Source organism: Mus pahari, chromosome 21 (genome assembly GCF_900095145.1).
Source record: "Mus pahari chromosome 21, PAHARI_EIJ_v1.1, whole genome shotgun sequence".
NCBI classification, from domain to species: Eukaryota; Metazoa; Chordata; class Mammalia; order Rodentia; family Muridae; genus Mus; species Mus pahari.
Window position 1 is genome coordinate 2,546,204 of NC_034610.1, and position 16,760 is coordinate 2,562,963.

General features: G+C 47.9%; 1 protein-coding gene across 3 annotated transcripts in view; it reads left to right on the plus strand.

Moving 5' to 3' along the window:
- Zdhhc14 (zinc finger DHHC-type containing 14) overlaps positions 1-16,760 on the plus strand; it is a 261,329-nt gene that overhangs the window by 223,614 nt on the left and 20,955 nt on the right. For all 3 annotated transcript variants that reach the window (XM_021221201.2, XM_021221200.2, XM_029532868.1), the window contains exons 6-8: positions 6,650-6,752; positions 8,269-8,378; positions 12,922-13,024. In XM_021221201.2, coding sequence (XP_021076860.1) covers positions 6,650-6,752; positions 8,269-8,378; positions 12,922-13,024 — 316 coding nt within the window. The remainder of the gene's footprint in view (positions 1-6,649; positions 6,753-8,268; positions 8,379-12,921; positions 13,025-16,760) is intronic.

The following is a 16,760-nucleotide window of genomic DNA, read 5'->3' on the forward strand; positions in this document are numbered from 1 at the left end:
CACACACACACACACACACACACACACAGAGATCTTTATCACCCTACAGTAACTTTAGGGGTTCCCCTTTAGTTACCCACTTGTCAAACAGAAGGAGGGAAACATATGGAAGCCACATCCCACAGGAAAGGCCACTGGTCAGACATGTCAGGGAGCCATGCAGCGGACACTTCCTCCCAGTATCCTCATGTTCCCAAGGGAGTGTGTGCAGGGAAGACCAAAGTACCCTGGGCATCCCTGAAGAATCCCCCAGAGAGGAGACCCCACCATGTGCCATCACATCACTGTAGCATGGCATTAACATCTCATTAAAGGGATTACAGTCATTTGTAATCATGACTTATTGTTCGGGAGCTCCCCAAATGGAAAGGATTTCCTGTGGTTGGTAAATCAAGTGGCAATTGATTCGGCATTTCGAAGGCTTTCCCCTAGAAAGCCTTTCTCTCCAATTTGCATTCATTTCAATGCTTGCTCGCCTGAGAGGCCTCCACAGACTAATGGGCACTAGTCTCTTTTAATGGAATTTACTAGAAGGTTGGCAGACAGAAGGACACTATGTGGCACAGTGGGAAAATAATTGGCCCTTGCTGGTGGATGTTAATGTCCAAAAGACTACAAGAAAGTGGGGACAGGTGCCCTCAGTGTCATATACAGCTGCACCTACCTGTCCAGCAAAATCCAGGGACGTGCCTGACACCACCTAAGCAAAAGCCACAGTCTCCCCCACACCAGCCCTGACCCACTCAGAAAAAGAGGCCAGTGCCTTCCCACCACCCCCAACCGATGAGAGGAAGGGAAGCCTGAAGCTTAAGCATCCGATTACGTTGCATAAGATCATAATGTGGATAGGGAATTGATTAAGGTGGAAAGTTCTAAGATAATCCCAGAAGAGTTATAATGAGAAGCAAAGAAGGGTCCCCTGACCCTCAGTGTGTAGACTTCGTGTCTGCCTTTGTATATCCTTCCAGAAGGTCTTATGGAAGTTGGAATTCATGCTTGCATGCTCTCACATATACACCTATATGTGGCTAAGGGGTGTCTGGCACCTTACAAGGACCCTACTCTTTGCGTTGTCCCACAGTTTGGCTTTATTTTAAATATTACATGGAGATAAATCTGCCTGGTTCTTTTTTAACTACCTTCTAAATCTCCATGCACAGGCAGCGTGCTCTTTGGGTGGATATTCACATTCCTTCCTTTCTGTCCTATTCTAAAGGTGAGACTGTACAGCTCAGTGCAGTGGTACCCGCCTGTAATCCAAATACTTGGGAAGCCGAGCTTGAGGACAGCACCTTTGGGTGGGCAACCATGGCAGGCAGCACCCACAGACAAGGAGTGGGGAGGGTAGAAGCCGTGTCCAGTAGGGAAATTCTCAGGAACATGGTTTTTACCTGGTGGGATCCCAAAAGTATCTTGGGAATGATACCGGTCCATGGTTGCCTGTCTTAGAATCACACATCCGTTCTCCTGACTGTGCTGTGAGCCATGTCGGGACTCGCCCCGTCCGTCCCAGTGCCATCCCTCACTCTGATGACTGGCAGTGTCTCTCCGTGTCCCCACACGGTGGCGGTTCTTCCTCAGTTTCCCACTGCTCTTGTACAGCTTGTCACTAAGTGGCCTCCTCGGTTCCATTTCTCAGACCCTGCTTCATAAAAAGCTCCGTTTGGGATCCTGGTGACTCCTGCTCTGAATCTGGGACCTACACACACAGGAGAAGGAGGTTTGAGAGAAGGACTGTGGGCAGATGAACCTGTGAAAGAGCCACTTCCCCTGTTCACGGGGTCACTCATTCATGCAAATGGCCACCGTCATGGGTCAGTGGCCAGGTGACAGCACGGTTGTGGTTTTCCTAGCTGTAGGTAGAAGCAACCATCTGAAGGAGACCTCAACAGTACCAGATCATGAAGGCGCCATTCCTGAGAGCTGTACCTGCCACCAGCACTGTTGCTTATGTGTTAGACAGCAACCCACCTCCATGATGAGTTCTCTCTAGTGAGGACTATTGACTTCACACCCAAAGCCCCACCAAGACGCGGCTCAGAACATCGTGGAAATGGTAGAAAGAAGAGGTCCCATGTAGAGCCCTCTGAATGTGGTCCCTCCCTGGCCATCCAGAGATCTGTGTTACCAAGGAAACCCACCAACATGCATTTCACACTTGGCCAAAGAAGCAGCATCTACATCTTGCCTCCTCAGGACCACCAAGTCTGCAACGCTGTGGCTGCCACTCGGCACTGCTGCTGTGTGGGGTCTTAGAAAGGGGCATGTGCCTCCTAGACGCCCAGGGACCGGGTTTGGTCCGATTCTGCTGTGACTGGCTATGAGAGCTTTTAAAGGGGCTTCGATCTCTGGGCCTCAGCTTCCTGCCTGAAATAAAGAGACTAGGAAGACCCTGCCCACTTGACTCGCGGCCTCTGCGTCTCCGCAGTGTGGAGGCATTCGGGGAAGTCTTTTGGGTTCTGTTTTTGTTGTGTATTTCTGAAGTTATATGAAAACTTGTTTTCCCCTGTGCATCTCTCTGAGAAAAGGACAAGAATTCCAAGATGCTGAAGGTGTCGTTGGTGGTCTCTCATTGTCTACGACTCTCCCCAGCCTAAGCATCCTGAACTATTTTGCCTGGATCTGCCCCAAGTCTCTGCTTTATTCTTCCCCTTCTCCCTCCTCACCCCTGCAAGCAGAGCCTGTTCCCTGGAGCGCTGACCTGGTGCTTGCCCAGCCTGCTCCTTGGGCTCACAGGGAAGGCTCTGGAACCCTCTGTGGGCCAGCACTTCTCTGAAGCTTTGAACATTGTGCCCTTAGTGCAAACTCTCAGGAGTTTCAGAGAATTCATAGCTAGCCCCTGGCTTAAAAGGAGCTGCCTGTCTTATCGGATGGATGCTGAGAGAGATGGAGAGAGTCTGGCAGTAGAAATGATTGTCATCTGAAGCCGTCCCTGATTCAGTCAACAAACATCCAACTTCTTATTGAATTAATTCTCAGTGGAATTTGTTTCTTCTCATTTCTATTTTTAAAAATGAGCAGAAGGGTTTTTGCAATTTTTAAGAAGACACCCTGATCCTGGTTACAGGACAAGCCGCTGGGGCCAGTGAAATATGTTGTTGGGACATCTGTACCTGAATCTGAGAGCAGATATGAGGAGAGCACTTTCTCCAGTTTCCACAGATGCCCAATCTTTTAGGAAGGGTCCTTCTGTCCCTTGAACTGGGATGAGGTCAGCCCTGGACCACTGGCCTGCATCAAGAACTGGGAAAAGAACCAGCTGAAGAATCCTCTTGTGCTGGCTGTGTAGACTTCTGGCATTCAACACCCAGTTCTGGTCTATGTTGTTGCTAGAGTCTCAGGTAGCCAGGGCTGGCCTCAAAGTCACCTAGTAGCCAAGGATTACCATGAGCTTGATCCTCCCACATCTGCCTCTGGATGTGCTGGAGCATCATAGGCATGTACCCCCATGCCTGGTTTTCTGCAATGCCAAAGATTGAGTGCAGACAAGGTAAGAACTTACCACTGGAGATACACCTCCAGCTCAGCTCTATTTCCAAAGCTTCCCACCTCGGTGTCCTCGATTGTTAACCAGAAGTGGTACTTATGAATGGGCTACCCTCAGGGTTGAGTGAGTGAGTTCTTGTGAAGTCTTTAGAAACGGTGCTGGCATGCAGCCAGTGATGACGGCCATTGTTACCGAAGAGCCTGCCTGTCCTTCAAGACATATAGTCTTAGACAGCATTATCATCTGGGTGGGATGGCAAAAGTACCTCGCTTTATTGCTGGGCATCATGTCATTTTGTGACAGCTAAAAGCTCACAGTAGCAGTACATCCTATTAACCAGTGAGGAGATGTTTCCAAGGCATAGAAGACGTTCACATAAAATTTTGTTTTTCCAGACTTGGGCGCTAGCTCAGTTGGCAAAATGTTTGCCTTGCAAGCATGAGACCCTGAGTTCAGACCCCATGAGTTCAAGCTGGGCATAGTAGTGTATGCTTATAATTCCAGTACTGTGAAAGTAAAGACAGACTGACTCCTAAGGCTTTCTGGACATCAGCCTAGCAGTCTTAGCAAGCTTCAGGTCAGTGAGAGACCCTGTCTCAAACAAATATTTTTCAAAGGTGGTGGCACAGAATGGATCTCAAGGTTTGATTCTGACTTACAAAGGCATTCAGGCATACCCACAGAATCAATCTCAATCTCTCTCTCTGTTTTTGTTATTTCTAGAAACTCTTAAAATTCCTCACCCACCAATCACACTGCCTCCTAGTGGAAGCATTTAGTAATTGCAGGCCACATTGCAAATGGAGTAGCCATAAGTCCAGAGCCCAAACGATCACCGGCTCCGTTATAGTTTTATGGTTCATGTTTGAGCCTTCCTCCTTCTATTTTGACTTCCCCATCATCCTGTCTGGCAGTAATCGTCTGGTGACACACAGATGTTTCTAAGATTGATGTTCCACTCCCATATTTATTCTCTTTCTCCCCTGGACCACATCTCTTTTTTCCCAGCTCCTGTGTCACCTCATCTCAATATCTGTGACCTTTTCCCTTACTTGCATGGAATTCTTACTAATGTCACTGCCTCTGGCTCAACATCATTTTGTTGGCTTAGCCTGTCCTCTGGTCCCTTAGTCTTGCCGTCCTGGACGCCACCTCTGCTTTGTAGCCAGTGTGGAGTGTGGCATCCTCCTGAGACACCTCCCAGACCTGAGAGGGGGGAAGAGAACAGACATAGGGGAGCCCTGGCCACTGAGGTGCACGGGCCATTGTCCCATGTACACACAAAGCTCCACCACAGCCATTTCCTTTAGGATAGCCCTGGATGACACAGAGAGCGTCTGCGTCCCTGGCTGGGCCTGGATGACACAGAGAGCGTCTGCGTCCCTGGCCGGGCTTCCTTGTGTTTCTCTTGTCCTCTGGAGACCCTACACACCACCTCTCTAAAACCAGCCTCCCAAGGCAGATGCGCCAGCTCATGGACCAGGAGACTGTTCACTTTTGATGTGTTCCCATTTGATGTAAGACTCTCCCTGTCCCTAACAACAGCCTCCATCACCACCCTGAGACACTGGGTAATGGATTCGGTTCTGTCATCTAAGGAGAATTATCTCCAGCCTGGAAACAATGATGACAACACACAGCCCATTCTATGTCCCTCCATCCTTGGTCACACGAGGAAAGTTCGGGCTTCTTTACTTTCCCCAGCTTGTAACTCACAGCTAGGAAAATGTATATTTAAACCCCAGATCTGCCCCAGGATGAAATTTTTTTTTTTTCCTGAGAAACATCTGTATCTCGTAAATAGGCTCTTATAAACATTTGCGGGACAGAAAAATTCTCTCATCCTTTCAAATTCCCACATTCTCGGTTGATCAATGCCATCTGGTGAAGGCCATGCTGTTCCTCTGTTGGTGGCGCGCATCACGTTGAATGCCTGGCTTCCTCTCACTGTCCTCTCCCAACGTCTAAGCACGGTGTCCTGTGCCAGGGTTTGGCTGTGGGGCTGGGCACGGGTGTAGCCAGTCTTTTGCTACTTTGTGAATTCTTCTCTCTTCTACCCTTCTCCACAACACTAGCTAAGAGAGAAAAGGGGGATACAAAGTGAAGGAAAGAGCTCTGAATAAGGTCAGGGGTCAGAAAGCTGGAGATGTTATTGTTAGACAACTTCCTGCTGATTAGGGGCATTGAGTTCCTTGGGGCAAATTTCATCTTTGTTGTCAGGATGTCTAATTTCTTCTTGTTGTTTCTTCTTGGCACATGACTACTGCTACCAACAATGACAACAACAACCAACATCCCAACAACAACCCACTAATCGATGCCCCAGAATTTGTATACCCATCTGAAAAGTCCCCAGAATTCCAAATGTCACACAATTGCAGAAACTATCTGCAGCTGACAAAATCACACCCCTGCTAGAGCACGAGGCAAATCATAGTCAGCTTCTACAGACAATCTAATGTAGCCCCATATCTCACACCTGGGATTAAAATAAAAACAAGTTCTTATAATATTTCTGTGTTTTTTTTAAAGAAGCCAAAACTCCAAATTCCTCACTACCCCGAGGTCTCTAGGAAGGAGTGCCCCAATCCTCACTACCCCGAGGTCTCTAGGAAGGAGTGCCCCAGCCTGATTCTACACTCAGAGTCACCCTGCAGGTCATAGGCATAGTTCTCACTCACCTCAAAAGCTGAGATCAGACAATCCTCAGAAGCTAACCCCGTGGGAGGGGGAAGCTTGTGGTGAGACAGTCCCCAGCATCCAGAAGCTAAACTCAGAGGGATAGTTAATATTCAATCCTTTCATCAAGGGTCTGAGGCACTGCTAGTTTCCAACCATCCTCGGTTGCATTACAAGTCAGAGAAGGTGAAAGTCAAATGGGAAACTGGTCCAGAGGGGAAACAGTCCATCTGAAGAAGCAAGTGATGCCCAGGGAGCCTTGCAGAACTGTGAATGTTGCTCTGTGCTGGGAAAGGAGGTGGCAGAATGTGTGAATGTAGCCCGGGGCTGAAGGAGGAAGGCGTCTGGTTAGAGACCAGGAAAGTATCAGAGATTAGGAGGAGCCTAGAACCTGCCTGTGGGGTTTCAGCCCTTCGCCTCCTGACATCTCTGGAAGCCACGAGAAGCCCACGATCCTTCTTTTGGTCTCCTTGACTTACCCACTGTGCTAGAGGCTGTGATATGCTTCTTCTCTGTCTGGTCCATCATTGGCCTTTCAGGTTTCCACACGTACCTGATCAGCTCCAACCAGACCACAAATGAAGACGTAAGTTCCTGACTGTAACATGTGGGTATTTGCTTGGTTAGCCTTGGAGGGGGAAGAGGGAGGGAGGGAGGGAGAGATCGGGGGTCTCCTTCTCCTATATGACCCACTCCCGCTGTGAGAACCTTGGGGACAGAGAATGCAGTGGACAGCCGGGGTCCTATATGCATGTACAGGGCATCCCTCCATCCTCCTGTATTTTGCCACGATGTCAGAGCCATCCTACGATGAGCTGAGTAATGCCCAGTTCTGACCTTAAGGAGCCTCTTCAAATCCTCTTAAATAATTTTGGAGGCAGCTGTTAACACTTCTCCAGTCAAAGACAGACCATGGCAAGCTGACTTCTTGGAAGCTTAACTTTCATCCTTAATAGCTCTGGCCTCTGGAGGAAAGGACCCTAACGTAAAGTTGAACTTTGAGTCCAGGAGCGCATCTGCCTATGCATAACTCAGGTAGAAGGAAGGAAGGGGGGAAAAAAAAACAGAAAACATAATGTTGGAAACGATTTCCCAGCAAGTGTGGTTCTCACTTGGTCTTCATCCTGAGATGTTTTTTTCTATGCATGTTAAATGTCTCAGAACAGATCCAGTGACTATAAACAAAAGCTAAGGAAAATAAATGGTGGTAAGAGAGATTAAAAACAAAACAAAACAAAACTGCCAGAACAGCACTGTGTAACTGTGAATATTGGAATCTGCAAAACAGACAATTTTAACAAGAGGCTGAATTCTCAGTCTAAATTGGCCGTTAAGGGACCCATGCTAATGGTGTTTCAGGTAGCATTTGCTTAATTACAACTTAGGGTTTCATAGGAGCCCTTGCTCTGGATTCACGAGGGCTTGAATTTGCCTCCCCAACACCCATGTACAATCTGGACGTGGCTACACATGCCTGTAACCCCAGCATTGGTAGGGGAAGTAGGAGAGGTGGGGCAGAGACAGGCAGAACCTGTGAGCTCACTGTCCAGCCAGCCTAGCTGAAGCCTCAAGTTTCAAGTTCAATAAGAGACACTGTCTAGGGCAACAGTGTTCCCAGAGAGCAGTAGAGGACACCGGGCATCTTTTTCTGGCTTCCATATACAAGGCACATACCCTTACACGGTCAAGTGTGTGCACCCCACGCCTACTCCACACATCAGTAAAGAAAACTTAGGGTGCACGACATGAGTATGAAAAAGAGTTTTCATTTTCCATTAGAGGAATTTCTAGTGCCACGGTGTAATTGTAAATGAGAATTTTTTTGTCCCCAGGGATTGTCATTCTCTCCCTAATCTAGGCTCCTGTTTGAGAAAATGTCTAACTTTTCCTTTAAATGCATGTTTTCTTCAGAGAAGTGCCTCAGCTTCTCCCAGAACATGGAGCCATGGAAGCAGAGTGTGGCATGAGCTTGGCCAGTGTTCTGCTGAGCTATGTCCCAGCCTTTAGTTGTATCTTTCAAGGGCATCTCTGGGTTCAGTTAGCCCAAACTCTGGTGTTGGTCCTCGAGACATAATGTGTTATTGATGCTCTTTTTCTTTCAGATCAAAGGCTCTTGGTCCAATAAAAGAGGTAAAGAAAATTACAATCCCTACAGCTATGGAAACATCTTCACAAATTGCTGTGTCGCCCTGTGTGGGCCCATCTCTCCCAGGTAAGAGGCAGAGAGCTCTCAGGAGAGCAGATCCCTTGGCTGACTTAACACAGCTCACAAGCGGATGCCAGGCCCCCACCTGGTGGGGCTGACCACACCCACAGATGACCCCCCCCTCCCAGGTCCACTGTCTTCTGTGTGACACTTAGACACACTCAATGGCATAGAAGCCTGGCTTCGTTTGGCGATGCTTCACTTCTTTTTGGTCTTGAGCTGAATTTGTGTCCAACAGGAGAGAAATGTTGTATATTTCAGAATAGAGAAACAGAAGCATGTGACCCTGCTCCTTACTGACAGACACTGAACTCCTGGGATGAACTGTGATTAGCATAGTGAGGGAGCCATAGCTGTATGCAGGAAGCAGCTAGAAGCCATATCGGGACAGATGCTAAAGGCCGAGGCGCAGGCTGTGGTGGTTTCATAGTCCCAAGGGAAAGCCAGCGAAGGCAGAGTAGGTGATGTGGGGATGGTGCTGAAGATGGCATTACTCTTGGCAGTTAACTGGCCTGCCCCCGCCTCTCCCTCTCTCTGTGGAGGGGCGATGCCCGTGCAAGCATCTGTGTCAGCTTCCTAGCTGCCTTGCATGTATCAACTTTTAAGATGTTCATTTCATGCCTGTGAAGTAGAAAATACCAGTATTTTCTGTGTTACGGATAGGTAAACTGAGGCACAGGATCTAAATATTAAGTTCAAGATTGCACAGCTAGCAGTAGTCAGAGGGGAGGGAGCCTGGTTTGGTTCTGTCCAGATTGTGACTGTGCCCTGGTGCACAGTGAGAAGTGAGAAGGTATTTCACTTGATTTTTTATCTTTACAGGAGCCCACAGCTGAAAGACTTCGAACTTTTCAAAGAGATCTCTAATTTTTTAAAGAAATTAGATATTTTAAAGAGGCTGAGGTTTTAATATGCTTGAATTTGTAAGGGCTGTGGGACTTGTAAAGCTACTTGGACTGATATTGTGATATTAATGTGGGAACTGATGAGAATGGAAAGGTTCTGACTGAAGCGCGATGCATTTATGCGTCAGGCTGACAGGAAGTCAGTTGTACTAGCGAGCTTTATGTCAGCTTGACAGAAGCAAGAGTCACCAGAGAAGAAGGAGCCCCAACTGAGAAGAAAAACGGCTCCATAAGATCTGGGTATAGACAAGCCTGTCCAGATTTTTATTTATTAGTGACTGGGGGAGGGCCCAGTCCATTCCTGGGCTTGTGGTCCTGGATCCTATAAGAAAACAGGCTGAGCAAGGCATGGGGAGCGTGTCATTACGCAGCACCTTTCCATGGCCTCCGCATCAGCTCCTGCATCCAGATTCCTGCTCCTGCTTGATGTCTGTCCCGACTTCCTTCAGTGATGAGCAGTGCAGTTCCTTGGTCATGGTGTTACATCACAGAAATGGTACCTGCAGCTAAGACCATATTTCAGCTGGATTGGGGCCATCATCTTTAAAATTCAAGTCCTTTGGAAGGAACACTTCTCCAGAGTGGCCCTCCACTAATTGAAGTGTCAACTGGGGCAAGTCCTGAGTTTTTAATTAGACAGCTCCAGTCTAGAAACAGCCTGGGGGTCCACAGAAGGGGACAGGAACCATGCATAGGATGAGCAGAAAGAGGGTGAAGGATGCTTTACATTGGTGACATTTGGGTCACTTGAGTGGGAAGTCCCTGGTTACAGATTAGCTACAACTTCTGAAGTTGGCACACTGAGCTGTGTTTTATTTTACTCGTGGTGACCCAGGATGCTGGCTGGAGTGACCTCTGTCCCCTTATACTCCCGTCCCATTGAGTGTAACAGACTCTCATGAGTCCACAGGGAAAGGCGTGGGCTCCTTTCTCTGTGTTAACGGTCCCAGGCTTGGCCCCATGCTGATGAGGTAGTCATCTCTACTCTTTCTCCTGGCCTTTCTGGCCTTCCCTTCCCTCTGCTCTTCCCTCCTGTCGCAGGACCTTCTTATCCCTCCAGCCTGCTGAGCAGCGCTGTCAACTTCAGTTACCTCTCGTGTGTTATGAAATGTGCTGCAATGTCTTAGTTGGGGTTTCCATTTCTGTGAAGAGACATCATGACCAAGGCAACTCTTACAGAGGACGTTATCAGCATGGCAGCATCCAGGCAGGCATGGTGCTGGTGGAGCTGAGAGTTCTACAGCTTGATCCAAGAGAGCCAGGGGGGACTGGAATTCCACACTGGGAGGAGCCTGAGCATAGGACACCACAAAGCCCACAGTGACACACTTCCTCCAACAAGGTCACACCTCCTCATAGTGCCTCAAACACATGAGTCTATGAGGGCTACACCTAATCAACCCAGTACACACAATGTGTTAGTAAGGAAATGTGTCTCTGTGTCCTGGTGGGCACAAAAGCACACATCCTGGTCCCCTCACGCTGTCAACATCAGTGTAGAGGAGATGCAAAGGGGTGAGGGCAGGAGTTGGGGCAGGGTGTCATACAGGGCCAGATCCATGGCTTAAACCTGGAGCAAGGAACTCATTCGGACACCACTGAGCGCTTGGTGTGGGGTGTGCAAGAGAAAGGTGCCATCTTGTATGCCACATGGCCAGGGACACGTGGTACACAGTGACATTTTGATCTCATCTAGAGAATGAGTAGGAGTTGGGAAAGAATTCAGAAAGGGCAGCATGGGGCTGGAGCGATGGCTCAGCAGTTAAGCGCACTGACTGCTCTTCCAGAGGTCCTGAGTTCAATTCCCAGCAACCACGTAGTGGCTCACGCCATCTGTAATGGGATCTGAGCCCCTCTTCTGGTGTGCATGAAGACAGCTACAGTGTACTCCTAAAATAAATAAACAAATCTTAAAAAAAAAAAAAAAGACAACATGCACGAGGGCTATGATGAAGGGGTAGGATAGCTGATCAAGAGAAACCAAAAGAGCGCATGTGCAGTGGGGGGCTGGACAAGAGCAAGAGATTGAGGAAATGAGAAAGGTATGAGGGGGCCTGTCTTAGTTATGGTTCCTATTGCTGCAACAAAACACCATCACCAAAAGCAATGTAGAGCTGAAAGGGTTTCAATTTACAGCTTGTAGCCCGTTGTCCAATGTTCATCTAAGAATCTCCCAATGCAACGTCACAGTACAGGCAAAGCTGCTCTGTAAGAGGTCAGACATACCTGTTACTGCAGACCTAAGCTATAGCCATGCACCCCGTTCAGGCCTTGGGGGACCCCTTCGTGGACTTTCTGAAGCTAATTCCTCTTCCACTACCTCTATAGTACTTCCTGGGGTGTCCCAACAAAGTGCCGTGATGGGGAGGGCTTAAAGTAACAGAGTTCTCCCAGTCTGAGATTAGAAGTCTGAAGCGAAGGCACCAGCAATGCTCTGCCCAGCCTCTGGAGATAGCAATCCTTGGTCTGCAGCTTCTGTGTTCTCGTCAGTTTCTCCACAGGACACTGCCATCTGTCAGCCTTTAGGACATTGATCCCAGTGTGCTGAGACCCTCCACAATCGATTAGGTGCTCATCTTCTCATGCTTGCCTTTGCAAAGTAGTCATAGGTCACAGATAGGGTCCCATCTCCAGGTTGTGGGACTGGCACAATCCAGCCCATAATGTTCCCCCTTCAAGCTGGTGTCAGTGAGCAGGGGAGTGGGAGAGAATGTGGCCCAGGTGAGGATGGTTTGGAAAGAAACACAGTGTCAGAGGGGAAAGAGTGTATGCAGGTGTAGCTTGCTCTGGTCTCCCATGAGGCACTAGCATGGTGCGGCCACTCACAATATATATCTGAATTAATACGATAAGATGGCACAGGCTTGTCATGAGATGACGTTAACTTGAAGCTGGAGAGGAAAGTTGGGAACAATTGTAACAGTGGGAGGTGACTAAGAGGAAGCTGCTGGGGTCTGTATCAGGTGGCACCTAGACTAAAAAAGGGAACAACCAGTGCTACAGGCACTTTTAAAGTAGAAGTAACAGGTGAGGCTGTAGCTCCCTATTAGAGCACTTGTCTAATATGCACAAGTTTGAATCACAGTACCCTAAAGGAAGAAGTGATAGAATTTGGTAACTGGTGTCATGTGGAGGATACATATGGAACAGCCCAAGATGCCATAGTGGGTCTAGCACAGAAAGAGCCTGTTTTAATCTCTTTCTGCTACTGTAATAACATACCCTAACAAAAACAACTTACTGGAGGGGAAGGGTTTATTCTGGCTCACAGTTCAAGGGTAACTTCACAACAGGGAAGTCCAGACAGGAGGAGCTCGATACAACTAGTCACATTGTATCTGCAAGAATCAGAACAATGGATGCTTATGCTCAGTTCACTTTCTCCTTTTTATACAAGCCAGGATCCTAGCCTAGGGAGTGGTACCACCCACAGTGGGAGGATTGCCCCACCTTAGTTAACCTAATCAAGATAATCTCTCACAGATGTGCCAAGGGTCTCATCTCCCTGGTCATTCTAGAACCCATGAAATTGACAGCTAAGAATAACCATCGAAGAGGAACCCCAGGCCTAGATGTATAAATTACGTTGCTAGCATCTTTGAGCTTTTTCTCACTCTCTCCTTCCTCTGATTGTTCTCCTGCAGCTTAATCGACAGAAGAGGCTATATCCAACCCGACACACCACAGCCAGCAGCACCATCAAATGGGATCACTATGTATGGGGCCACACAGTCGCAGAGTGACATGGTAGGTACTGCCTGCATCAGGGCCGCTATTCCCTGTGATGTCTCCTCTTCTGATATGCCCTCTAACCTAATAATATATGCCTGGGAATTGCTTTAGTAGAAGGGACATCTGGATCATCCATGTGACTGACATGCTAACATGAGGAAAGGAAATGACCAAGTTGTACAGTATTCATGAATGGACCATGTCATCTAATCTGGCTGGCTTGTTACTTAACACACACACACACGCACACACACACACACACACACACACACACACACACACCATGTCTTTGTTTCAATAGCATATGTCAAATGGATGTCCACAAAGTCAGGGAACAGTTAAAGACTAGGATCTACCTTCCCACCAGGCTGGACTTGTTCGATAGTTTCCATATCCTTGCTGTCCCTTGCTCAGTGTGTGCTGCTACCATAATAACATGCCCTGCTACTAAAGGTGGGCAGTGGACATCACCACACCTCTCCATACTTCCACCCTGAGTCTTAGACCAGCCTGCAGCCCCTCTATACAACCCTCAGGCCAAGGGCTCTTTTAGTTACAGTGTAAACCAAACTGCCTGCACACCAGAGCATGCAAGCAGTGTGCACACACCACTATCCAACGGGAGGTGGGGGGAGGGCAGGAAGCATCTTCCCATGGACATCTGCAACCACAGCACGTTGACCCTGACTCCCAGCACCTGAACTTTCTGAGGTGTTTAGAAGGCAGTCGCCTCTCTGTTTGCCTAAAGACATGAACTTCAAGTCCCTACCCACTCTGCTGTTCACCATTTGTACAGCTGAGTCTCCTACATGGAGTTTCTGTGTCACCCAGAGGAGCTGGCTTGGGGGTTGACTTGGGGATGATAAGCATAGAGAGCTGTAAAGTCAGCAACCAACCGTCTCTAAGACCGGCAGCCGGGAATCCCCACTACCTCATCTCCCATGGTCTCCGTCTCCTGCAGGAAGATGCTTGGGTTGCTGGTCGCTAGCTGTGGGGTTTTAGTTGTGTTGCTTCGCTAGCTAATAGGTCTCCTTTGAAAGCAATATGGACGTCACCCAGTCTTTCCACTCTTCTCCATGAGCATCATGCGTGCCCACACAAGAAACCCTGAAAACTGGATTTTCTCAGAGGGAAGCAAGAACAGAGAGAGTAGGCTATGTGCTCACCAAAAGGAAGATACTGAATTTATTAAGCAACAGATGTCCAAAGCATTTAACGGTCTCATTTAATCCTAAACCCACAGTGGAACATTATCGCTCACTTTTATTTTAACCTTAAGGGGGATATACCAGAATGTCCACCAACGTCTGTTCATTGTTTCCCTGACTTGTACACATGCTGATACACATGCATTCTCCCAGTCACTCATCCAGCACCGTCCCCGAGGTTCTTGCGATGTGCTAAGGGCTAGACTCAAAAGATAGAAGGGCTATGATGCTCTTTCTCTCACACTCAATGTCAGCAAGCAGTACAACATGGAAGCAAGCCTGTGATGACAGGATTAGGGACCTTCACCAGACATCCGTGTCCAAGCAACATCAATGGTCTTGGCTTAGACTCTGCAAGATTCCCTAGCACCCACCTCAGAATGTGCTGTACAGTCTCTAGATTTAGAACCTAAACAGAAGCCACCTTGAAGGTGCTGTAAGGCACTCTGGAATCTATAATGGAACATGAGTTGGTTGCTTTAATAATGCATTGCCCAAACAGTGTACGGGGAGAGCGATTTACTGGCTCATGGTGATGGCTCTGCTGACAGTTGCTCAGCCCCCTATGCTTGGGCAGGACATGATGGTGGTAGAAGTGTGTGGTAGGATGTAGTGCTGTCAGGAGCATGTGTAGCTGTATAGCACGTGTTCTTCACTTCCTGGAGAACAGAAAGCAGAGGGTGGGGATGGGGTGGGGGTGATGAATGAGGACAGGTAGGAAAAAGATACCCTCTTTGTACAAACACCCAAGTGGCGTGCATTATGCTCCCAACAATCCCAGTACCTCCCTCTACTGGCCATGGACCAATTGCACACCACGAGCCTTTGAGGGCGAATGAACATTAATAGCACAGAACCCTGCTTTGCCAAATCCGTCATAGGAAATATACAGAGGCATCTCTTCCACATAGGGGCGCGGTAGAGTCAGCCAGCAGCAGGCTTCAACTGTAGAACCTTTAGGTAGATCCAGAGTAGAACTTCAAGATCTTCCGATGCCGTGAAGAGGAACAAGGGTGGTGAGGGGAGCGAGCTAACTGCAGAGACCAGCGCGCCCTCATCTACCGGATACCTGAGTTTGAGGAGGTACACAGCCTTTTCCTGACCCATGTTTTCGTACATAAGGTGGGAACAGTAATGTGTCATCTGGTAGGGTCTCTCTGAAGATGAAGTGGGACAGTGGACAGCATTTAAATCTCGCCTGACACAAGACAAGTACCATGTAAGAATTCACTCATGCCGTTTCCTCCCCGAAGTTCATGGATGGAAAGATCTGGCACACTGTAGCCTTCAGAGCATCTGTACAAGAGAGGACGTGACTGGTGTGCGTAAGTGCCAGGTTCTTACCAGTTAGCCCCGTAACCGTTAGCAACTCACACTGCCTCACTGCTCCTCAGTGCCCCTCTTTTGCATACAAAAGAGGATCTGGGGCTTCCTGTATCTAAGTCTCTCACAGCTCTGAGCAGCTGAGTTGATCTTTGAACATCACGGTCCCAACACATAGGATGAGCCCACAGAAGAGGGGGAGCCATGACTCCCAGATCCCTTCTCCAGCCCATCATACCCCACAATCCCCAACCTGGGTATGTCTATCCTTTCCAGAGGGTGTGGCATTCTGAAGTCTGGTTCTCTCCCCACTTGCCTTGTGTTCCTCACCTTTCTCGGGTAAATCTCACTCAGCCATGTATGCAATTCTTTTTATGACGCTGGATTTTACTTTGCTGGGATTCTGCCGAGGAAGTTTTTGTCTCTGTTCATAAGAGATTTTGGTCAGTAGCTTTCGTTCTCTGTGAATTCATTCAGTGTTGGTATCAGGGTGACAGTGGCCTTCTATTATGAGTTCAGAGATGCGCTCTCTAGTCATTTGCTGAATACGTTGTGAAAATGGATGTCGTCTTTTCTTCAAAGATGCGGGAGAACTCACTGGTGAGGCCTCCAGCCTTGAGTTTTCCTTCACAGACAGGTATTTGCTCTGTGCTGATGAGTCTGCTCGGAGTTTCTGTTTCTTGGTCAGTGTCAGCCATGGGTATCTTTGCCTTTGTAGCAACGTGAGCATCTCATCTGTTCCCGTTGAGCCATCTGTCTTACATCAGTACTGGTCTATTCTGGAAATGGATGAAAGATGAGATAACCAGAGGACCAGAAATGTTCAAACAAATAGAAAGTTACAATGATTTCTAAATATGGAAGGAAAGAGATGCAGGCAAGGACTTCAGTGCAGTTAAAAGGCACATGGTGCAGGGCTGGCTGGCTGGCTCAGTGGGTAGAGCTGCTTTCCACTCAATTACAAGCCTGATGACTTGAATTTGATTCTCAGAACACACATAGAACTACAAAGAGAAAACCAACCCTGCTGAGTTTTCCCCTGCCCTCTATGCATATTCTGTGGCATGAACACACCCACACATAGTAATGAATAAGATAATAAACTTGAAATAATTTTTAATGCACATAGAATAATCCCTGAGAGACAAGTTGGGATTTTTTTTGTAGCTTAATTTTATATATATATATATATATATATATATATATATATATATATATAT